At 34.6% G+C, this 25,022-nt stretch overlaps 1 protein-coding gene and 2 non-coding genes across 3 annotated transcripts; 1 reads left to right on the top strand and 2 right to left on the bottom strand.

Annotated features, from left to right (window-relative positions):
- Positions 1–9,185: 9,185 nt before the first annotated feature.
- Positions 9,186–9,308, bottom strand: LOC137573108 (U5 spliceosomal RNA). The gene has a single exon (XR_011031823.1). It is a non-coding gene; the product is annotated as a U5 spliceosomal RNA (small nuclear RNA).
- A 298-nt stretch (positions 9,309–9,606) lies between these two features.
- On the top strand, positions 9,607–9,802 carry LOC137573107 (U2 spliceosomal RNA). Its single transcript, XR_011031822.1, has one exon. It is a non-coding gene; the product is annotated as a U2 spliceosomal RNA (small nuclear RNA).
- Positions 9,803–19,366: 9,564 nt separating this feature from the next.
- On the bottom strand, positions 19,367–19,774 carry LOC137572980 (osteocalcin 2-like). The gene has a single exon (XM_068284842.1). The coding sequence runs from the start codon at positions 19,772–19,774 to the stop codon at positions 19,367–19,369; it is 408 nt and encodes a 135-aa protein (XP_068140943.1).
- Between the last annotated feature and the right edge of the window lie 5,248 nt (positions 19,775–25,022).

The following is a 25,022-nucleotide window of genomic DNA, read 5'->3' as shown; positions in this document are numbered from 1 at the left end:
AATGAAAATAGTAACCTTAATTTAACATATTAAAACAATAAAGTACTTTGGGGTTTTCAAGAGATGATATATGCAACAATTCAAGAGCACACGCTGGCATTCTTTATAAGATTAAACCAGAAGCGAGGAAGGCAAAAAAAAAAAAAAAAACAACGCAACTTCTCACTCGACGATGCGGCGAAGCAGGAATATGGCCATAGAAATATGTCACAGCATGCGAAAGTGAAAGACAGTGACAAAAACCGAGGTGTAATATCCTGTCTGACAACAACACAAGAGCAAAAAATGTGAAAAAAGGAACAAGCATCACAGCATAGGAAATGGGAGAGCAAAAAAAGAAGAAGCAACAAAAAAAAAGGAGAGACAACATGCCAGGAGGTGGCCGCCATTCAAGAGATGCCATAGAAGTTAGCTTAAGCTTATTAAGTTCCTTTCGCTTTATGAAATGCAGCTTCTTATCTGGCAAACACTTCCCCTTCTGAATGGGAAATTGCATTGTCCTTTATTTTGAAACTGGTCACTTTGGCGATTAGTTTAAGTTCAAAAATCCCTAGTTAACCAATCATTGATATTAGTTTTAATTTTTCTTTTAACACATAATAAAATCCAAAGAAAACGATTTTGAGCCGCTTTTGCTAACAGTCAACAGGATTTCATTTTGTCTTAAAAGAAAAATCAAAAATTAAAATTTCAAGTATTCAATTATTTGATTTGGAAAAACATACTAAATACTTACATATGTAGTTGAATAAGATTCGATAAGATTGCGAATCGTTTTTGACCGATAATTAACGGATTAAAGAAATAATTGGTTTCAATACCTTCTATTTATATAAGGAAAACCCATTGATATATCTTAATAATTTTTGTAAAAATATTTAATGCAGATTCAAGTGGAGTTAGAAACCGATAGGATACATCAAAGACCTTTTGAAACAAATGTTTAGAAATTATATGGCTAAATTATTTGAGACAATCCTCGAACTTTGATCACACTTTTCCACTATGGTAAGACACTGTGACCTCAAATCGAATATGATTTGTATGATAAACTTTTATATCTATCACTCCCACTTACCATTTCCCTCTTACATATTGGCGAAAAACTATTGAAGGCCAACATCCATTGCTTATTGAATACACTACCGCAAAAAGCACGTGGCCGATTGTTGTAATTACCGCGTCTCGTTAGAGATTTCCGCCTCGTAGCCAATTTCAATATTTAATCGAACCCAAAACACAGATCCCCATACAAAGTTTACCGTTGCTTTGGCTCATTTTGTATACGATTCGAAATGTGTGTGGTTGTTGGTTGTGGTTGAGGTTGGAGTATGTGTCAATATGCCAAGTTTCCGGCTTGGGTAGGAAAGGAAATGGCCCAAAGGCACCTAAGCAATTGCATTGCATAAGATTTCAACGGCTAATCATTGCCTTGACTACGAATCGAAGTTAGTTGAAGTTGTAGTCCCGTGTGTAAAGAGAAAACGGAACGAGTTCTGATGGAATGAGTTTGATTTATGGTAAATATGGCAAATGTTTTGTTAAAGGCGTTCCCATTGAATAATATACATACAGTTTCTGATTTTCGAATCTCCATCCCACTCTCTCTTTTCTCAAAGACTTAATCTAGGCAAGTGGGATTTCTTAGCCTTTTCTACTGCCTCTTTTCGCCCTTAAAAAAAAAAAAATAATAAGAGTAACGAAACAAATTGTAATGGATTTTCTTCACAAATTCAGTATACGCTAGAGTGTGTCAATTAAAAGACCAGACATTTGCATTAAGAGCAGGAAAGGCATAAGGCAAAAGGCAGAGGGCAAAAGGCAAGGCAAGTGAACTATGAGCCGGATTCACATGATATGTATAAGAAGCTTACTACTTATATATACACATTCAACTCATGATATTTTGCCCTGTCTGTCAGAATAGGAAGCACTTAATAAATTCTAAACAATTGTTTGCCCAACAAAAGGAAACTGTCATTGTCTGTGGGCCACTGAGAGAATGTTCTGTACCTCTCAAGAAGGTTCAATGAACCACTTGACATGACTGTACATTCTCTATTTTGAATGCTATCCCTATGCGGTCCATCTATGCAAGTAAACACTCATATGTAGTGTGTGAAAATCAAATTTTATTCTCCGCGAAATACTGCAACCGCATTCACATTTTGCACTCACAACTGCAACTGCATCAGAAAATTACAAAACACGGGGTCACATTTGAACGACATGGAAATATGAAGTCAGGACACCCACAGAAGCGAATTTTGTGTCCTGACCAGTGACATGTTTGCAATTAGCAGATCAGTAATGCAATGACAGGCACATCATCTCATCTGGCTGTTCTCCTATAATTCTCCACCAGCCGCTAATCTTTTCTGCATAGAGGCGAACAATTTGAAACCTTGTGATTGATGCTGGTTCGTGTCCGCAAAAATCGCAACACAAATTAGTTTATAATTTTGGTGAGAGCTTCTAGAATACCAAAAGACAAATTGGTTGGACCAAATGAAAGACTATGGATATGTAAATTATAGTTTGAAGGTTAATTACATGAAGTACAGGTACAGGCGAATCCAATTATTACACTGCATTGCAACAGGTAAAATGTCCTTTGGTTGGTTTTTTAATATACACACAAATTTCACGTTAAGTTGATGCTAAAATACAACAAGTCAAAGGATGTGTTAACTAAATTTATAAACGTTCAAAACGTTTTTCCAAAGAACTGGACCCAAACATAAATGAGCAAATTCTCTGAGAGAAGTACCAAGTTTTTCCATTATGACCTTAGAATTTAAATGACATATGATTACCTCAAGTCTTGAACTAGCTCAGACTTAAAACGCTAGAACAGGTTGAGAATTATAGCTTGATAAAGCGATCAATGATTGAACTGTAGAAAAGTAATATGAATCAGCCAAAAAAGATCTTCAAACGTTAGATAAATGCTGAAATGAGTAGATCTTTCTATGCCTTTGATATGATAATGAAATAAACTGTTTATATACTGTCAAATCATAGAATATTATGATATAGCTTGGACATTATGTAATATAATATAAGTTTCTTTTTTCTTTATGGCAAACTCAAATTATAATTATTAAATTTTTTGTAGAAATTCTTAAACCCTCAGGATAAAAATATTTCCACGAAATTTCGCATAAATTTCGCAGATAAGATTCATGTAAAATTTACACGTTTTACGTGTTTCTTACTCATACAAAACGGTTCTCAAAAAGAATATCATTACCTTCATATGCCTTGCTGGTTTATCAAAAATGCAAAACAAAAAATGAAATTCATTTACTTTTGCCTTTGATTTCCTGCAAGAACATTAATACCAAATTTAGTTGACTTTCGTAACGAAAGATTTTCTCCTTCTGTATCAGCCAAAAATGGCTTAAAATGGATAATATTCAACTCACGTACTCAAGCAGAGGGAAGGCAACAAAAAAACAGAAGCACAAACAAAATAAAGATAAAAGAGGAAAAACAAATTTCGTTGTAAATTGCAGTCAACAAGTAAAGATTCGTCTTGGCTAAAAACCAAAAAAAAAAAAAAAAAAAGAAAAAATAATAATAAAAAGAAAAATAAATAAAAACGGAAATGAGCCATGGCCTTTGATTAATTTAATGGAAATTGCGAAGGCAAATTGCAAGTGAATCAAATCTGTAAATGCATTAAATCGATTAGTAGAGCTGTCAGACTGTCAGTCTGTCAACTGTCGATGCCGAGAGTAAGAGAGAGAGAGAGAGGGGGAGATCCTTGAAACTTGATTATCTATTTTCTTGGTCCACATGAAAATCAAATTGTTGCCAAAGTGAAACAAAATTTGCTTATCCCGGGGAATGCACTTCAAAAGTGGCAAACAGAAGACACAGCCCATCCATTTACCGCAGCCAACGGCCTTATTCTTTATTGGAGGCGTGGCATTAATGCGACAGTCGACAGGCAACAACGAAACAGTGTTGACTTCAAGACTTCAGTGCTTTTTCGATTCCCGTTGTCGTTCATATTTTTTTTTGTTGTTTTCGTTCACTTGATACCCCTTGATAGCCTTAGATAATTGTGGGTAGCTTAGGCAGTTAAGAATCGCGAACAAAAACCCATGTAGATGGGTTTGAAATGGCCAAATGGGTTTCTTGAAACCCGACAGAAACGCCAAAGATTCGCATTATTGAACCACAGTACATTAAAGCCACTGTCTTGATCTAAAGATGTTTCTGTTTCCGTTTTCTTTTTTTTTTTCTTCTGATTCTTATTTTATGTTGTTGTGCACTTACAATTTTGCATCATTTCTTTTCATTTCACATAGATGAATGAATGAATGGATTCAGCCCGGCGAGTTGCTGGCTCCATGCCCTGGTCTGGCTGGAGCCTAGCCCAACGTCAGGACAGTTGGCGGCCTCTTAAACCGGATTTGTGTCTCACTTCTCTAGTTCTATACTAAAATGGCCGCCACTGTGTCGTCAAAAAGAAGTTGCATTATTTATTTAGGTTTACTTTAGTCAAAGACGAGAAATTTTCAATCTTTATAACTTGCCAGTTATCTATTAAAAGTAATTGAAATCGGTGGGGTTTTTACAGTTAATTTCTTTTAAATGCTAATTAACTTTTTCGTAAAATACATTTCAACTTATGTACATAAAGTTAATTAGCAGTTGAGTTTAGTTTAATTAAATTATGTACATATATTGCATTCGTTTGGTTCTAACTTGGCTTTGATGCTTCCCAGGTAAACATTATTTATAACTGGCCATTCAGTTTTCTCTTGTTTTCTATCCTTCTCCTCACTTTCTCTTCCTCTCTCTCTGTTTCTCTAACTAAATGTCTACTTTCATGTCTAATTAGTTGCACATTTTGGTTTATTGATCAACATCATTTGGCCAAAATTGTGATGCAGTCGCTTACTTATGTGAAATGGTCATTGATAACTGTATTTAAATATTTATGGAACAACAATTCATGACAAAAGTTGAAAACATTTGGTTTTTGGGTTACCATTCTGCTTAGTTTGCATAAATTTGATCAAGGAGTTAACTTCGAGATGGGCATGGACGGGGTCATGGTGGGGTGTGGGTGTTAAATTAGTTTAGAAATTGTTGTCGCAATAAATATATTTGCATTTTCGTCGGTTCAACAATATGTTTGCTGTCCACACACATTGGAGATTGTGTTTTGTTTCGGCTTTTGAGGGAGGATATTGTGGTTTGGTTTTAGTTGTTAGTTTGTGGGTCTACACATAAGGTAAGAGAGATATAGAGTCCGAAAAGAGACAGAGTGAGACAAAAAAGGGACTGAGTAAGAGTGGGGATTGTTTTTGGTTTATTTTTAGGTAAAGGACATTATTTGGTCATGATTAAAATGAGTTGGGTATCAAATTTTTGAGGTTTTCTTTTGGCAAATATTTTAAATATAAAGGATTTTAGAAAATCCTCCGCTATAATTATAACTTTTGAGCGTCACTTACTATATTTAAATGTATGTATATATATTCAGCTGTTCTGCAGGACTTTGAATATTTTTTTTTTCTCTTTTTTTTTTTTTCCTGCTTTTCCCTATTTACATCCATAAGCTTTTTTTTTTAATCAACTTGTTTTAATATTAAGCTCAAATTAAGAAGGATTAAGATCCATCTTCATGAAGATGCTAAGAATATAAATTTAGTCAAAGTATAAAAATTTGGTTGACACTGATTCACAATCTTGAACATTCATCATTTGCTTTATACCAAATTGTAGCAAAGTCAAAAGAAATGAAAAAGAAGTCCTTTTTTTCCGTACACACCCACACACCACACCCACACACAAATCAGGCAACAGTTGTTTTTCAACAAGTTACCTCAGAAATCAAATCTTATGCAATTATTTGCGTGAGCCTTGCCGGCAAAGTTTTATACGCTGCTTTGACTTTTCACTGCGTGACAAGTCAAAAAGTACTTTACATTTCTTGGGTTTTCTTTCTCTCCTTTTTGCATTTTCTTTTTCTGTTACCTGCTTTTCACGTGACTGCCGCTTGGAGTTGCAGATTTGTCACGTGCCATTTGGTGAATTGTTTTTAAAAAGATTTCATAACTCAAAGAACGTTACTACAGGTTCTATGACTTTTCACTTTGATCGTTGGTTTTAAAAAATATATATCTACATAAATGTTTAATGTTATGTTTATTTTTACTATTTGATTTAAAAAAAGTGCAATTTATATGTTTGTAAAGAGACTCAATTTGGATATGAATTTCGATTATATATTTTTTACTAAAATTTGTTTTTGGGAGTCTTAGAAACCAATGTTAGTTAAATTATTTCACTCTTGTGAATATTTAACTACTGCTTTTAAATTACTAATTATGTGCTCACTAAAATTGTACTGCAACTGAAAATTTCCAAACTCTTGTTTCAATGGCATTTAATATGAAATATGAAAATATTAGGCTGAAATAATGTAACTAACTTAACAGCTTCGTGATTTAAAGACTTCAATAAAAATAAAGTGCAGTAAGCAATAAAGTAATGATATTTTTGATGATGCAGTTTAGAATGAACTCTTAAATAAGTATCTTATAGATTCCAATTTAGTTGTTTTGAGAAATTTAATTATAATTCATAATATCTACCTCGGAAATAATATATGTGCAAGACAATTTTCGGAAAAAGATTATATTTCAAATGAAAGAAAAAAAACTTTATTGTAGCTGTAATTATAATTAAAAGAAACAAAAAACAATCATTTTTTTTTTAAACTCATGAAAATATTGAAAAAAAAATCTTCATAGGAAAAATAATGGCATATTTCACTTTGGCGAAATTTTAGCCGATTTGAATATTTCAACTAATCTATTTATGATTAGTAATTAATATGATGGCCTTTACTGAATAACCTTGTTTAGGCGACGTGCATTGAGTCTACCAATTTCCCAGAGTGGATTTGCTAATTGTTTCCCACTCAGCGAGCACAGCTGCTTAAGGTGCACTATTGAGTCAAATGACGTCCATTTTTGTAAACCTTGGCCGTTAAAATGCCCCAAATGTCTTCAATTGGATTAAGGTCTGGGCTTAAAGCGGCCACTCTAAAACATCAATATTACGTGAAAAAAAACCTTTGTAGACTTTGCCGTGTGTGTTGGAGCATTGTCCTGTTGAAAAATCATATCGTCAGGATAAAATTTTTCCGAAAAAGCAACGAGCTCTATATCTAGAAGTTGAATAGCATTTCCGCATTTGTTTTTGTCTGAATAAAGCATATTCGGGACTTTCCGGCGTACCAAAGGCAGCCCATACCATAAAGACCCTCCCCGAAGTTGCGTTTGGACGCGTTTGCCGTGGCAGTCGATTATCTCGCCAATACTTGTGGCACCCATCTGGACCGTCTAAATTAAATTTTTCTCGTCTGAAAAAATTACATTTCGGAACTCGTGAGTCCAAAATTTGTATTTTTCGGCAAACGCCAAACGGGCCTTAAGGTGGCGTGGTAGTAGCTTCGGACAGGCTCTCGCAAAGCATATGAAATGTTTTTATTTTCGGAAATTATTTGGTTGATCCGTCTCCTGGACACGTTGAGATCAGATGACTGCAAATTTCGCTGCAGGACATCTCCTTTTGGCAGCAAGACGCCAAATTTCCCTTTCGTTCTTGGATGCTCGTCGGTCGGCCGGTACGCTTGATTTTACCATAATGGTACATTTTTGCAAAAGTTTGCTATGGTGTTTTTATGACGATTCACTCGGGAAGCAATTTCTGCAATTGTTTTACCACTTTCTTCATGCCTAGAATCAAGCCACGCTCCTCAGCGCTTAAATGTGTCCCACGTGGCATCCTAAAGGCAATTCACAACAATATAATAATTTCTAGTTGCCCACGTGTTTTTTGTTTACTTACGTTTTTAATTATAAAAAAAAATAAAAAGACCTGCCAAACTTTTATGTGACCGCAATCCCCAAATACCGACTAATGTCATATTGCACATATACATCTTCCTATGAAAAGTAATATCCCATACAAAACGGTGAAACGGTACCGCGAACGGTGCGAAAGAAATTTCAAGAACATTCTTGCAGTAGGCCCAAATAAAAAATGTGCGTCCAAAAATAATTTTTGATTAGTTTTAATTAAAATATGAACAAAAAACATGTGCACAAACTTATTTCCATGAGGTATAAAACTTATCCATCAAACTATGTTTGAAATTCCAACACCATCAAGCAGTAGTTTTTCCTAGCTAAATTCACCACTCTTAGTTTCCCCGTTCGGTCAATTTGAGCAATTCCACCACGGCAGAGCACTGCCTTACTACGACACTCGTCAAGCAGTTCAACATGAATTTCCCCTCATGGGATATAATTTTTAATACCCAACAACTTCCCCTTACTGAACCGGCAACCACTTGTTGATTCTTTTTGAAATGAATGCTGACTTTTCCCCACACGAAAATGTCCTTCTCTCGTGCTAGTTTTCTTTCCCGTTCTTCGTGGCGCATGCTTTTGAGAGTTGAGACAACAAAACCGACCAAAAATCCAATTCGTGTCACAATTTTTGGTCAACAAAATTTATTTGCTGTATGCGTTTGTCACTTTGGCGGTCGGGTTAAGTTGAATTGGAAATGGGGGGGAGGCGACTGGGTTTGAGTGGTGCCCCAAGAAGTGCAAGGGAAAACTGTTTAAGAATTTTTTGTCTTAATAAACAATTGCTATAATAAGTGCATTTACCTTTCATTTTGCTTGTTTCATGTGTCCTGTTTTTGTTTATGGTTTTTGTTGGTCTTTCTTGGCGGTTTTTCTCGTGCTTTTTACTGTGGTTCTAGCCACATTTTCATTTTGGCCAATTGGCTTGTTGTATTGTGTGCTGGCTGGTCTGTTGACCGGTTGGGCGTGTTGACTGCATTGAAATTCATGTGTTTATTTTATATTTACTGTGTACTTTGCACATAAAATGAAATGTGTTTTTATTTGTCATGGGAATATTAAATTCAAGCAAACATTATAAATATTTTAATTATGCATAAACAAAAAATAAAAATTCATCAAATATTCATAACAAAATTGTACATATTTTAAAACAAGTAATCAAATGACAAAGTTCATTTTAAAATCGAAGTCTGTCAGAAATCAACGCGACAATCAATAAGTTGTAAAATTAATGTAAACTAAATTGGAGTTATTTATTTGTCTTCATATTTATTAATTATCGGCCCGACTATAAGTCAGGCACCGAGAAAAATTCAATATAGACTCATTAGAGTGCACCTCTCCACGGAAATCTTTAGTAAAAGGCGAAAGATTTATTCGACAACTGAAGAGAAGCCAGAGTAAATTAACAACACATAAATTGCGCCTAGTCCATGTTGTTTTTACCTAAACAAGTTGCGAATCATAAGAGTAGAAAAATTTTCTGACACACCAAGAATAGGTAGGTCAGGAGGGTAGTAATAACTGAGGTCTGTGACCAGGTAGCAGTAAAGTCAATGCTCTTCATTGTTAGAGCAAATGCAAAATCCCAAAAAGTATGCAAAGAAAAAGTTGCAACTAATTGTCATGTACATTTCATTGGAATTCCCAACTAGTTTAAGAAAATCTTTGGCTAAGGTTTGTTCGTTTCGTTGAGTTAGTTATCGCTTCTCGGCCTTATGGCTAAGATCAAAGTGTAGTATCTGTTCTTATCAGCTTAACATCTGATAGTTTCTCCATTGGAGAACAACAAATGTTAAACTGATTTTTGGAAACTGACGGAGTGCTAGGGGCTTGCTCCACCTCTGTCACGGGTTGGCCCGGTCTTGCAGTACCGCCGGGATTTCGGCCCACATTATTAATAAATTCAAGTGTTACTTTTCTAAAGTTTTCTAAAACTTAGTCGAAAAAATCAACCGTAAAATTTTGATTTTACCTCTTTTTTTAATGTTCTCCTGATCATTAAGGACTCACAATTAAACCCCAAGAGGGTTTCTGTTTTTCATCTTTAAAATGTCTTTTTGTTTTTAAGCAGTAATTCAATTTACTTCGACCCCTAAAAACTCTGAAATTGAAAATTCTAAAAGAATATTGATTTATTTAGAGTTGTCTAAAGTCATTTGAATTACTAATTCGTATTCATGTTTAACTTTAATTCTTTTTATCTTTTATATTTACTTTCAAAGTCAGCTTTTGCATTTTTTTGAATGCATTTTGTTTTTGGCGTTTTGTATTAAACTTCTTTTAAGCCCATTTGCCTTTGATATTCCAATCATAACCGCAACAAACACACACACACTAACACACAACACATCCCCGCACCGCAACACAACAAAACAAAACATACAGACAACAAGAAGAGAAAAGAAAGTAGATAATGCAATTGCCATGCCACAGTGTCATTTTGTGTTGAAAGTTTTCCGTTTCTGTTTTCTGTCTATGCGAATGCGATTTTTTCCACCCCTCCACACCGTTCACCTATCATCAGACACCACTAACCCGCCCTAACCACTCTTGCCAACTACTGTCCCCTATCATTATTTTTGCTCTTCTCCAAAAACTAATGCAATAACATTCAATGGCCAAATATAGTTATTATTGCCCAAGTTTTTTGCCCAAATGTGTGATTGCATTTGTTGTTGTTATTGGTGGCGATGGTGGGGTTTTTTTTTTTTTTTTTTTTTGCCCGGTTTTGGTTGTTTACTTTTGTGGCTTGTTTTTACAAATTTTCATAGTGTACATAAAAGCTTTTTGGAATTTCCGAAAAACGAATATCAGGTATACAAATGTAAGCAACTGTTTTTTGTCCTTCCAGCATTGTTTTTATTTGTCAATTAATGGCCAATATTGTTTGTAAAATTGCCTTAAATAAACGTATTTCGAGTATTGGCGAATTAAATTTTTGCATTTTCTTTTTGTCAATTACAAATTTTTATGTCTTTAACCAAATATCCAAGGGTATTTGAGACTTTCTGAACTGTTTGTGACGCTAAAAATAGTCGCTAAATCCATTTGACAAATCTTTATAGAATTTCAGTTCTAAACAAATTTGGAAAAAAATTCTATGATTCAAAATATTTAAATTGGAATCAGTAGTCCTCGATAAATGAGTTGTCTGAATGGCCCTGCCAAGAAGGATCCGGTTTAGAATCCCAGGCTAGTGTATGGATGTAGTTTTCGGCTAACCCCGGTGCTTGTAAAAAATGGTTGATATATATAAAATATAACTATATAACTATAACTATATTCTATTCTTATATTAAAAATAAATTGGAATCAATGTACATACATATGTGTGGGTCTCACTTGAGTCTGTGTTCTGTGTTATGAAAGAATAGATCCTTAAATTCGAATGTGGTAATAAAAATGATGAAATCATCGCATTTTTTATCAATGCTATCCTTTAGTTTAATGTTAAATTAGTTGTAAGGGTATTTTTTACTTCGTATTTTGTAACAACTTTGTTCTAGCATTACTTTTTTTTAGTGAATTTAGTCTGTGTGGCATTTTCAATTAATGGCAGTGAAGGTTTTCAATTTATTTTAATATGATTGTGGGCTAAAAATATACAATTGCGTATATATGTACATACATACATTGGTATGTACACATGTATGCACATATTTTTATAGTTATATTTTAATAGATTATTTAATTTTAATAGACTTTGGTTATTCTGGTAACTGACGTGGTTGAGGTTAGCGAATTAAATTAAATTACTACAAATTAAGTTTTGTTAGGTTTCGGTTAAACTAAGCCATAAAAACGGCGGCGAGTAACTAGCCTGTGGTTAAAAAAGTATTTTAATTTCCTCCATTTCTCTGGTCATTGGGTTATAGACACCGAAATTATGTAATTTAATCTTTTATGGTTTCCTTCATATGGATTGATTAATTGAAAGGTTATTTCAATAAGCACTATTTGACTTTAAAACAAGAAATGCTTAATACTTAATGATCTGAAGGAAATTATAGACAAGTGCCAAGATCCTTGGCGAATTAGTGATAGAGCAATCGAAGATCGAAGATCGAATCGAAGCCATAGTATTCAAAGTTTACTTATTATTTATCATTCAGACATTGTGTTTCCGAAAATGTCAAGAATCTACAGTATTTCAAATCCTTAAGTTGCCATTATAGTTACAAACAATATTTTGCTCTCTGTTTTTTAAGCTTCTTTTGAAATTATAATACTTAACTTCCGCTACATAAACATTCGAGTTCTGCTGTTTCATTTAAGCTAAATAAGCACAGTAAATACTAGGAAAAATATGAAACCAAAGCAAATTGAGGAAAAAATGGAATATCTTGAGAAGGGAAACTACTGTATTCCATCTGCCACCGACAGGGCTGTTGGTCACAATGGGACCTCCAAGCCTGCTGGTCCCTTAGCCTCATTTCCCATTTCGTCATTGACAAGTGGACTTTAAATGAAGTGAATAAGTCGAAGGCAAAGACGTCTTTTGCAGCGGCTGAAAACTAGTAAGGGTTTGGAGTCTAAAGATGGTGATAATGATGATGGGGGACGATGATAACAGCGACTGTCCTTGACGATTAGTTGTCCTGTGCTGCAACAAGGGTTTCCTTCTTTTGGCCATTTCTCTTTTAACACTCTTGGAACAATTCAGTGTGAATCCCTTGGTTATTTTATTCCATTTTCCGTTTTCCGCGACTTTCACTCGAGTGGAGTCGTGTGTAGAGGAGTGCAGAGAAGGGCAGGAGGTGGTAGAGCTCACCATTTAAGTGATAATCCTGACTTATGCTGTGCATAATGTTGCTAAACTGTTAAATGCACTTTTACTTTAACTTTTACTTCATCGTCGTCGACTTCGTCCTCGGCGTCGTTGTCGACATCTTGGCTTAAATATTTCTTTTCAAGTTGTGGGTGAAGTTTGTTCTTTCTATTTCATTTATTTGCATGTAACACGATATAGACACGCATTTGGTATCGTCTTTTGCCCTCTTTCCAGGGCACAAATGTCAGTCGGTTAAATTCCAGAAATACTTTTCCACCTTCTTTTCTCTACCATCGACTCCACCTCCCTCGATCTGCTCGTCCTTACCGATTTTTGTGGTATTCGTGAATTGATTTGCAAGTAGGTTTGCCCTTTTCGTTCCTTTCTCTTTTTCCATTCCTCGTTTCATAGTTTCGTAATGAATAATTTCCGCACGACTTGAAGTCAATGGCCAAAAAAATGGTTCTCCTAATGGCCATTATTATTATTATTAGGATTTTCATTATTATGATTATGGGAGACGTCGATAGTTTCCTGCCATTTAATTTTTTTTTTCGTGGTACTCGACCTATCCGTTCGAAAAAGTTTATGTGCAGCAAAAATTACCCAGTTTAATGTTGGATGATTTATTACGTTTTTAATTAATAGATACGTAGCAAAAACAGGAATTTGATTTGGTTGATTAACTACCAAATAGAAAAAATAAATGTGATTTGAAAGGATTTTAAGTAGGAGAACATTTTATCTAAATTTATGTAGACATAATTAATACATTTGTATGTATAATATGTATGTTTATTCATTATCATAATATTAATCATTAATGTAATGGATCTAGTAGACTATATATATGTATATAGTAGCCATTATTAAAAAACCAAATAAATTAGTTTTATAAATCATAATTTGAACTAGAATATCATTTGCAAATGTGAAAGTGGGAAAATTAATCAAAATCGGTCAAAAACAATTCGCAAAGATAATGTTTTGTTGTTTTTAAAATTTTAAACGTATATTGTTACTTAATGTGCCTTTATCTTAGATTGTATATTCGCCAATTTGTCACCGATTTCAAAAAGTTATATACATATTTAATATAGGTCACAACTCAGCCCATTTCAAAATGGCATCTAAAATATGTATTGATATTTGGAAAAATACTTTTCGAACCGATTTGTATAAAACATCATGATTATCTTTTTTTTTGTGGTTTTTGAGATTCTAAAGGAGATTGATTTCTCCACCACGACCTGGGCCTACTCAGCTGAATCACCAATTTATAAAGCTTTTTAAATGGATATTGATTAAAATTATTCCAGCTTGAAAATTGAAGAATTTGCTGTTCATTCGAATCTTTTGTCTCGCTTAAAAAGACATATTGACCTGATATTTCACTTAACAAAAAGGAGTACAATTTGTGAGTTTCACTTTGGCAATGAGTTTTTTAAATCGAGATTTTTGATTTGTTTTATATTTCGATAAATATATGAATCATCTTTTCAGTCATCAAAATCATTTACTAATCTAGTCTAATGTCTAGTCCGGTTGTCCCTTATGGACTTGCCATTTAAATTTCAACTTTTAAATTATTAAATTAATTTAACGCAATGTATGCATTTTCGCTTAATTCACTTGTATTTTTTTTTTTGGGGGGGGACTGAGGCACATCTGGAGTGACCGGAAAACCCACAAAAAGCCATTGAGTCAAAATGCTTAAAACTAACCGCATTTTGATATTTACACAAACCGCCGAAAATGCCACGAAACTCGAAAATTGAAATCAATTAGCTAATTATGGTGCAGCAATGCAACCGCAAAATCTGACACAGAAACTTCCGATGGCGAGAATTAATGGCATTAAAATTAAATAAATTAAATGGGCATTTCTTCGAATTGAGCGTTAATTGGGGCACTTGAATCGATTCGCAAGTGAAATCATTCTAAATCCAAATGCATAGATAGAGTAATGCCGATTTAATAATGCAAATTCCCTCAAAAGCTTGTCCAATGAGCGCCAAAGCGCCAATTTGTGTGCCCAGTGTGGGCCCAGGCGTTTGGGTCAATGGCAAAATTTGCGACTCCTTCCATTTGGCCGACATTTGTAGGATAATTGAAACTATGCCAGAAGCCAGCGAGAACTTGGGTGCGAGGTGTTGGGTGGAAATGAGAACGAGCTTGAGGACGAGAGCGGACTGCAGGTGGTTCTAACTTTGCACTCTGGCAATAATATTATTGAAGGATTAAAGTTTAAACTTTTAAGTGCAAAAACACTTCAATTCAATTGTGTTGCGTGTGTGTGCTGGTATGTGTGTGTGTATCGGAGTTGCTGTAGGTGTATTGTTTGTGTGCGTGAATTTGCTGCCTCGTCCATGTCAGTTATATGCAGTTTGTTTGGTAGTGTGTGTGTGTGTGTGCATTTGTGTGGGAAAAGAGCCCTCCCATAAGAGGCGTGTGGCCAAAGCACACTTTAAGTCAGGAGGAGTGGTCTTTGTCGACAAAAAAAGTTTTTGTTGCGGTTGTTGGCTTGTTGCATTGTTTCTGACTGCAACAATACCAACATTGTTGCCTTATGCTCGACAAAGTTTTTATTTTATGTTCAGTTAAGGTTAGTTTTTAGAGTTGAACAAATCAACGTTAAACAACTAAATTATCACAAAATAGGAAAAAATTTCTAAATCCAACCTTCAATTCGAAATGGATCAAATCAAATCCGATGCGAAATTCATACAACATCTTTTACTAGAACTCCTTTGATATCCTTTCTTGCGTTATCAGTCAGACCTTTTAATAGGCAATATTTTAATAAATGAAATCTCGGATTCAGAATTATTGTCTTTTCTACATTTCATGTGTCATTTAGACAGTGAATTATCCCAAAATCATTTTCATTTTTATTTTCAGTTCTTGGTTTTTAAAACGGACACGAGAAAAGGTTATATAATTGTTTAATTAGTTAATAACTATTTTATTAAAATCACTTTCAAATATTAATTCAATTGAGAACAAATACAAAATATTCGATTTCAAAGCATCAAGCTTCGTAAATACATTCAAGACAGCTAACTACTCCTTTTAACCACAATGGCTTTGGCTCGAACAGCAAACATGCAGCTTTTAGGATTCAACTAGCATTAAGGCGTACATTGCAACAGAAATTGTTTGGCCTAAAACTCTTGTAACTATGCCATCCATCAGCGCCATTTCTCGCCCACAACTCGGGCACAAGACTTGCCGGCCAATTGGCAGCAGCAGGAACCGGGCCAGCTTACTTCTTGCTTGCCTTTAGAGCCATATCCTTGCCTTGCCGCTTGTTAGCCAGACTTGGCAGATTGAGATTGCAACCTGGACGACTGGGCTAATCAAATGCTTTGCTTTGTGTGAACTGTTTACGGTTACCGTTAGGGGTTACGGGTTACAGTTACCTCAACTAAACTGAAATTTCAGACTAAAAGTGGATCGAGAGTGCGAGAGAAAACTGCAGTTAGAGACTGCTATTGGACAGCTAATCAAAAAGCAAAAATGCGAAAATCGTCTTTGTCATCATATGCCAACACATCGGCCCCTCCTTTTAGCCCACACTTTCGATCGAACTCTTCATCTCTGTCTAACCCACACTTGTCCTTCTGTAAATTTGCATAGGCCTTGATTTTGGTCGAGGGACATGAAGTGAGAGAAAGGCGTAGGTGTTGCTTGTCTGTGTGTGTGTGAGCTACTATGTTCTGTTCACATCAATCAAGGGATTACATATCGAAAGGAGGTTTTTACAAAAAAATAAACCAAAGTCTGAAGGGGCCTGGCCCTGGCACACCATTTGAATGTAAAGTAGACCCAATATTCCTACTTTTTTCCATTCTTTCCCCCCTTTTCTCTCCTCTTTCTCTTCATTTGCTCGTGTGAAAAGTTTGTCATGTGTATATGAAATTTAAAGCATTTTCCTGCATGTTTTTCGGTTTTGTCACCAAATTTGAATAACAGACACATCAATCATCCAAAAAAAAAAAAAAAGTACTACTACTACTAATGAGTGTTGGCATATGTCAGCAGGAGGAGGGACAGAGAGAGGTAACCAATCAAACTGAGGGAAAAGGGCGAGAAGAGCTCGAAATGATTGTTAACATGCCGCAGCGACAAAACCGCACTGTGTGTTACGCAATGAAATTGAACGCTTTCGTAAAGGCATTAATTAAAATGTTGACAACTCTCCAAAAGAAGCCTCAGATTATTTTCATTGTGCAAGAGGGTAGAGGTTAAAGCGGAGGGGGGAGAGAAAATCCACCCGACATTATAATAGTTGATTGATTGAAAAAATTTTAATTAATACATAAATGGCAATAAAAGCAAAATAATGTTGTTAGGACTAAGTCAACATGGTGGCCTTTTTAACAATCCCCTTGAGATATATGACTAATCAGAGATCGAAAAATCTTTCTTATCTATCAAAGAATAGGGTTAACTTTTTAGAGTTTGTCCTATCCTCCGAGAACAAGTAAAAAATAGTAAGTTCACAAAAAAATCCAATACAATAATGACAATGGATTAAAATAGCCAACTTCAATTATACACTCATAATCTATCATCATGTTAACGCCAATTTTACAAATTTTTTAGTATATTTGGGATATTTTGGTTTTCCTTTTAACTAAGTGGATATTGACTTTAATAGCCTGAAAGTCCTACTACTTTAGGACTGTCATTCACAATATTATAAAGGAAATTTGTTTAGGTATAAAAGAATTTCATATTTTTCATTGGAATTCTTTTTTGAAACTTATAGCCTTGTATTTTATTCTATTATAATCTTAATGATAAATCTTTTGACTACTAAATTTATATCCTTAAACCACATATTAAATTTAGTTGCCTTAAATATAGTTAAATATATAGTAAAAATAAAAAAGAATGTAGGAAATGGAGATCATAAATAGAATTCAGCATGTTTTCCTTGGAAAAATATTAAGTGAATGGTAATTGGTACCATTGAATATACATTCGTCGATTCCAGGTATTGATGGAAGAATACTTTGCCTCCAGCAACGTAAATGACAAATTTGTGGGGTGTGAATCTAATTACTTGCTGTGTGTTATGTTCTATGAAAACGTCTGGACCGCCAACGTCACACGCACTTAACTAAACGTCCAACGGTAGACATTCTCTTAGCCACAAACAAATACACACACACACACATACCCACAATGCTCTCAAAGATTCTCCCACACAAGCACACACACACACACACATAAAGTCGCATTAATCTTGTAATTAATTAAACCAAAGTCCAGGCATAAGCACAAAAAGTGACTACTTAAGCCATTTTCGTCTCGGAAGCCAACACATGGCCAACTGCCAACCTCCCCACACACACACACACTCACACACACATAGAGAAACACACAAACACTCCACCCACAAGTGGTGGGGAGAGGGGGTTGGCCTGATCCTGGCAGGGAAGTCAACTAACTGACATATGGACAAGCATGTTGGACATTAACATTGGCCACACACGGCGGCGTTTTACTGAGTGACAGGCGGCGGTTCGTCCCTCCACCAAAATGAAACATTTACTGAGCGGAAACGGAAACGGCGACCATGAGTGCCTGTGCCGCTGCGTAAGTGTGTGTGTGTGTGTATAGAGCTCATAAAATGTAATGGCAAAAGAGTAAGGGAATAGAATGAACGACTATGGCCATGAAAATTTATTGTATTTTTCTGTGTTTTATTCAAAGCTCGATTCGGCCACCTGTTGTTGGTTCTGAAACATTTTGAGAATTTTATGTTGGCAATTAATTAAAGGGCGGAACTAACAGCAATACTTTCTACTAAAGCCACATTCTTCTAACTAAGTCAACTTAAAAGTGCTCTACCTATATCCATTTATAGGTACAATATAAGGATCTTATATGTATAAACTAATAACAAGAACTGAAGGGTTATTGAGACAACTCTTTACTAGAAGTATAGTCCGATTGCGGACCATAACTTTTATTTAACTTAATATTTTTTAAGCACAGATTTAACCTGTTCCAAGTTCTCTTTTAATAGAAGCGACTTAAGGCTTATATGACCCACATTCAATATACATCCCAAAGCCGCTTGGCTCAGTAAGTTTCCTTTAGAAAAAATCTTAAAAATTATTTCTTATATCGATCTGTTTAAGTTTAGTAGAAACAAATTTCCAAAATGTTTAAAAACTACTTCTTTTATTTTTTTAATGTTGCTTATTTAAAACCATATAATCTTTCAAATAGTTCAGTGTAATAAGCAAATTTGACCACTATAAATGTCTTATTTTTTCTCTAGGAATAAACAACAACATTATTTTGCATATAAACTGTCAATGCTAACAAAATTTAAACAATCCATTGTAGCTTTATTTTAGTAGTTCTGTGTATTATTTAAAAAAATAGGCTTGCTAGTTCAAGGACGAGTTAATAATGAAACATATTGTTTATGTTTATTCAGCTGTATATATTCTTTAGTCACAGAACTTATTCAAGCAAACAACCGAATTGGCAAACAAAATGGCTAAATACATACATAGATTAAGACCTATAACGTTTTGTGTTATTCTGGATCTTTTCTCATTTTAACTACTTCTAATTAGTAGGTAAAACTATATACAAAATTTAATAGAGAATAACTTTAATAGGATGGATTTAAAATGTTTTATTTTCTATATACACTATGATTTCACTGAGCACTTTCAGGCTGCTGTTGACTGGATTCATTGGATTGCTGATCGCTACTCTCTTCATTTGAAACATTTTCTGAATTATCATTAATTAGACTTTCACCTTCCTCTGAATCAGAGGCATTGGAGGTATCTTGTTCACCTGCCTTGTCTGATGAGTCATCAGAGGCTGACTGATCTTCAGTTGAAGGATTATCCGATTGAACGCTCTCTGGTTTGATTTGCTCTTGCTGGGCTTCGTTTGAATTGCTTATACTTTTGGCATTTTGTTCTTCCTGATCTTGCTCTAGGTCTACTGCATCCTCCAGGATAATCAATGGAACGGGCTTTATAACATCCGAGTCATCTAGAGGAGCTGCTGCTGCTACAGCCAAAACCAGAGAGGCGAATAAAATGTAAAAACGCATTTTCTAATAAATTACTAATTAAATTCGTGTTTTTGGATACTTGTCTGATGAATAAATTCAAACTGACTTTCATTTGGCCAACTTTTGAGGCTTTTATACATAAAAATGATAAGAGTTTTCTTCGTCTTGCCACACAACAGCTGCTAACGATGACGTCATCGAATAAATAAACTAACGTCAGATGTACATACTTGGGTAAAAACCAAAATAAATAATAATATATTAACCAAAACCCAAAATGCAAAACAAAATTTCACGCTTCTATTTGTTTGTCTATGTGTCATGGAACAGTTGGTTTTGTTTATATTTTTGTCACATTGTATTTACACTTTTAAGTTGAGTTTAAGTTGGGACTTTCTCGGAAATACAAAAATAAATATTTGTACACATTTTACTGTACCTCCATGGTAAGTTCTAGTGCCTTATTTCATAAGCTATGGCAATATCAAGAGACTTTATGGAGAGTTAATTAATCCAACTACCTGAACCAAAGGTTGTGCCGACCTATAACTACATATGTACATATATATACAAATGCAACCCATGGGCCAAAAAAAAAGACTCAAATCTTTTTGTCAACATTGACCAACAGCAAATCATGTAATTTATTGAGTTAAAACTCGCATTTTTTATATCACATATTCTATCAAATTTAATATTTATCAATGCATGCAGGAAGTATTGAAAGATTTCAACTTGAATGCATTTTACATGTTGCAACAAGTAAAAGAGCTGAAAATGGTGAACCAAAACTGGGCGTTAAACTGCCCAACGGCGAAACGCCCTTGTCACAGCCAGAAAAGCAAAAAACACAAAAAAATAAAAGTTTAAAATGAAAGTAAAATACGTCAGAAAAAAAAAGCACAACCAAGTATCAAGCCTAGGTGAACAAAGAGTCATATGCAAATGAAATTCAACGGCGGGCTTACAAAGTGTTGTTACCTTTCACCAGCCGCCGGGTACAACATGCCAATAAATCGGACAATGATATAAAGGACAACAGGATAGAGGCGTGGGAAAAAAAATCCTCATTATAGTTCGATAGATGCGAATGCTTAAACTTAAACCAGCATTAAGTACATTATTTCGTTAATTATAATGGGTAAAACATTTCACATTTGATATCTATAACAGAGCCAGAATGGCCATATATCAAGATAAGGTATTACAAGATTTTTGATCATGTAAATTGTCGAAAAAATCATTTGAAAAGGGTAAAGGTAATCATTGCGAATTGTTTCTGAACTTTGCTTCAATCTGTTTTCAATTTAAATTTTGTATTGCTAAATATATAGTGGAAAGTATTATTAGGTATGAGATACCTTCTCTTCGTTTTTGTTGTAGAACTTTTGAGCCTGATAGTTTTTATGAATCACAGTTTTCAAATAAGCCCAATTTCTTCTAGCTTTATAGCATAATCTTAAAGTTAAAGAATTGTGAAGTAACTCCTCAAAAATCAGTTAATAGTTATAGCCTTAGTTAAAAGTTAATAATGAACAACAAAGTCGTTGTTGTGTAATACTCAAAGTATAAATAAGAAATTGAAATTAACTTACATGCACTAACAGCAAAACAGAACAATAGAAATTTATTTATAATTGAGGATGTTAGATTGATTTACATAACATTTCATATTCCCCATTGTGCTTAAAGTATGGAGAGATAAATAGATTTCTCATTTAAATAAAAGACATCTTGGTCTATTTTAAGTAAGTGCGCTTTTCCATTCCCTAAATGAATCAAATGAAAATGTCTTGAACAGTTTATTAAAACTTGTTCATTATGCCATCAATGTTAATGTCACTTCTGTTGGACACTTTCCTTATAAGTTGCAGTATTTCAGAATTATTTTTGAAGAAAATGCAGTTTTTTCCATTAAGCCATTTTTTTCTGGCATTATCATTTTCTTCAATCGATATTCAGTTGCCCACTTTCCATTAATTTACTTTTATCCAATTTTCTTTATAGATTCGCCTCAGTTGTATTTCACTTTGGCATTGAAATCAATTGCAGTTCACGTCCATCATCAGCGTAAACATTGCGCTGTCGGAAATTAACACACTTTCCGTTTCCGTTCCGCATACACACACACACACACACACACACATACACACACATCATACACATGTATTCACCCACACAAATATAGCATAATTTATTCATATTCCCGACTCTGATGTCCTTGCGCCATTTTTCTTACCTCTACGTTCAGATTTTTTTCCTCTTTTACTCTTTCGATGTATCTGTCTCCCTCTGCTTGTCTATCTCTTTTGCACTCACACGTAGGCTGACCGAAAATGTGCTAAATAAAAATTAATGACTGCCGGAAGTGAATTGTAATCAACGGTAGCTGGATCCAGCTAACGTACGCACATGCATCGGGATGGGGCAATAAAGCCCAACAAAAGCAACAGCAGCAACAATCTGATATGAATGCCCACAATAACACAATGGTCTCGATATATATACATACTATATATATGTATAAAATCCAATCCATCTGACGTATTTCTCTGCCATTTTATTTTTTGCTCATTTCCGATTGCCATTTTGTTTTTGTATGTTTATGTCAAACAATTTGGCATTGGTTAAATTTCATCAAATTTATTGATTACAAAAGATTTTGGTTATATAAAATAAAATGTGCTCATATTTTTTTACACATATAACTTCACAATATCTATTTATACGCCACCTATACATACATACATATTAAGCGGTAATCAATCAAAATAAAAAAACGTGAGTGGTGAATGCAATGATGATGACGTCAGGCCTAAAAGTAGAGTGGCAGTAACAGAAGCATCTGCCGTTGACAGCTATTTTGTTTGTCCATTTGTTGTTCGGTCTCGTCGAATGGCTTCAGTGCTTGGGCCATAACCCACTCCCTGCCAGTCACTCATCTGCCACAGAATGCGGCGAGGTTAATCCAACCTGTCGGCTATCTCTGCCTCTGACTGTCATTCAAGGTTGTAGGAAAGCCAACTAGGTTTTCTTGTTATTGAGGTTATTAGAAAACTCGCTAGTTAAGACCAGTTCTCAGTTTATGACCTGAGTCGGACAAATTGCTTTCGAGAAGGCCACTTTGATTGAAGCCTTATTGAATGGAGGATGTCGATAAATAAGTTAACTGTCTATCTGTCTCTTTATAGGCATTGGCCTATGTTTAGGTCAGGTCTTGTTAATCACCAAGGTTATTCTCACTAAATTTTAGTTTAAAATAGTTTGTAATAGAAAGTTTATCAAATAGATGTATAATGAAAGTGAAACATATCATTAAAATATCCCAAAGTATTAAATCCTAAGGAGTAATCGGTCAAAAACGAAACTTATCGTTCGTTTTTGCATCTTTTTCATAAGTTTTGTTAAGATTGATCAACATTAAAGTATCTCCAAATTAAGATGACCATATGAATATGACATTCGCCTAAATATCAACCAGATAGAATAGAACTTTTATGTACATATTCTATCTAAATGTAAGATATCGTTAATATTTTATTTATGAGTTTGTGTTCAATTTTGTTATAAAATATGTTACCATTTAATTCAATATCCTTCTCTCTTGCCATTAACAATTACCCTAATCCTTATCAAGTTTTATGTGTGTGTAGAATAGTCACATATCCATTATGCCCATTAGAGCATTTCTGCAATAAACTTCAATTGAAGCACGACACTCAAGAGTTCTCAAAATCCTCAACTATTTCAACATGTGGTTGTACATGCTTCTAGCTACATACACATACAAATGTATGTATATATACTTTTCTGACACACTGTGGCTGTCTATATGTGTACGTATGAGTATGAAATGTTGTTCAGCACGCGCTTTAGTTTATTATGCAAAATCCAGGTAAAACGCACAAAAGAAAAACATTATGTGGGAATTCGCAATGAACTAAAATCAGTTGGCTGTCAATCCCTTACACATATTGCCAGACACAACCCACATTGACGCTATGAAAACATTACATTTTATTTTTCTAAGCAAAAGAAATAAAACAAAGAGTTTCCTGTTAGACGAATTCACGGGGTATAGCGAATTTTCTTTAACCTTGCAAGTACACCAAAGTACATGTGGATATGTCTTTCCTGCTGAAAATTTATCTATTTGGAACATTTCAAATACATTTAAGTGAATAACCCAATTCACTTTTAGTAAGGGTATTCATATATTTATGTCGTCATCAGCAACAGCTTGTGAAACATTTGTTTTTATTGCATAAACAAGGATTTGTAACGACAAATTTTTGCCACCGGGCAGAAAGGATATAAAGTCGACAAAAAAAGGCTTTTATGAACAACCAATCTGTGTTTAAGTTTGCAGTAAGGTTAATACTTAAACCAGATTCAATAATTGATGGTCGTTGATAAACATCACTATATGGTACTATTCCTTGTAGAATCAGTGGAGTCTGGTCTCTCGATCTTTAAGGAATATTTCCTGGAGCAAAAAACAAAATTTACAGTTAGTACCTTTTCTAAGAAGCATGTTCCTTTTTATCCGATCCAACAAGCAAGTGAAAACTTTTTCTAAGAATGGCCAGACTAGTTGAAAAGGACTTATTGAATAGGATATCGATGTAGAATTCCCTACCTTACTTAGTCAAGACTCCACTACAGACCCTTGTATTTCAGCAGTTTGAATATTCTCAAAACTATCTAGTTTAGAAAGGCTAGTCTGGCTTGCTCCAGAAATATTCTCCCCGCTTCTGTCTGTTAAAATATTTAACAATTTTGTAAGCCCAACTACTCTTGGAAATGAATATTTTAGGAACAAAGCAATTAGCCAAATATGCTCAAAACAGACTCACATCAAATTCAAATTTTGAAATACCCTTGACCAAGTTTCATTTCTATATCTCATCAGCAGCCAGACTCTAGCCCTTCAGCCAAACAGCTCTCCATTTTTTCCCCTTTCTATTTTAGTGCCATTAGAAAAAAAGGCAATCAACAAATATCAAAAACTTCGCTCATTCGTGACAAACAACAACAGCAACAACAGTAGCAGAAACAACAACAACTACAAAAAGAGCAAAAGTACAAAATTTCCACAGGCCAGTTAACAGTTTTCCGCACCCGCACACCGCAACCCTCTCGATTGCCATTGCCACCATCTCCTATCCTCTACCCTCTCCATCAGGCCAACAATCTCAGTCGAGTGTCGACGCACCAAACCATGAATATTTTAGTAAATGCCGCGCAAGGCTTTGACTTTCCCACTTGGTCACCCTCGGTTCCTCAC

Source organism: Drosophila tropicalis, unplaced genomic scaffold (assembly GCF_018151085.1).
Source record: "Drosophila tropicalis isolate 14030-0801.00 unplaced genomic scaffold, ASM1815108v1 contig_393, whole genome shotgun sequence".
NCBI classification, from domain to species: Eukaryota; Metazoa; Arthropoda; class Insecta; order Diptera; family Drosophilidae; genus Drosophila; species Drosophila tropicalis.
This window is presented reverse-complemented; position numbering and strand designations above follow the sequence as displayed.

What these genes read in the sequence shown, in the direction of transcription:
- LOC137572980 (XM_068284842.1), bottom strand. Translation starts at nt 19,774, where the DNA reads ATGCGTTTTTACATTTTATTCGCCTCTCTGGTTTTGGCTGTAGCAGCA.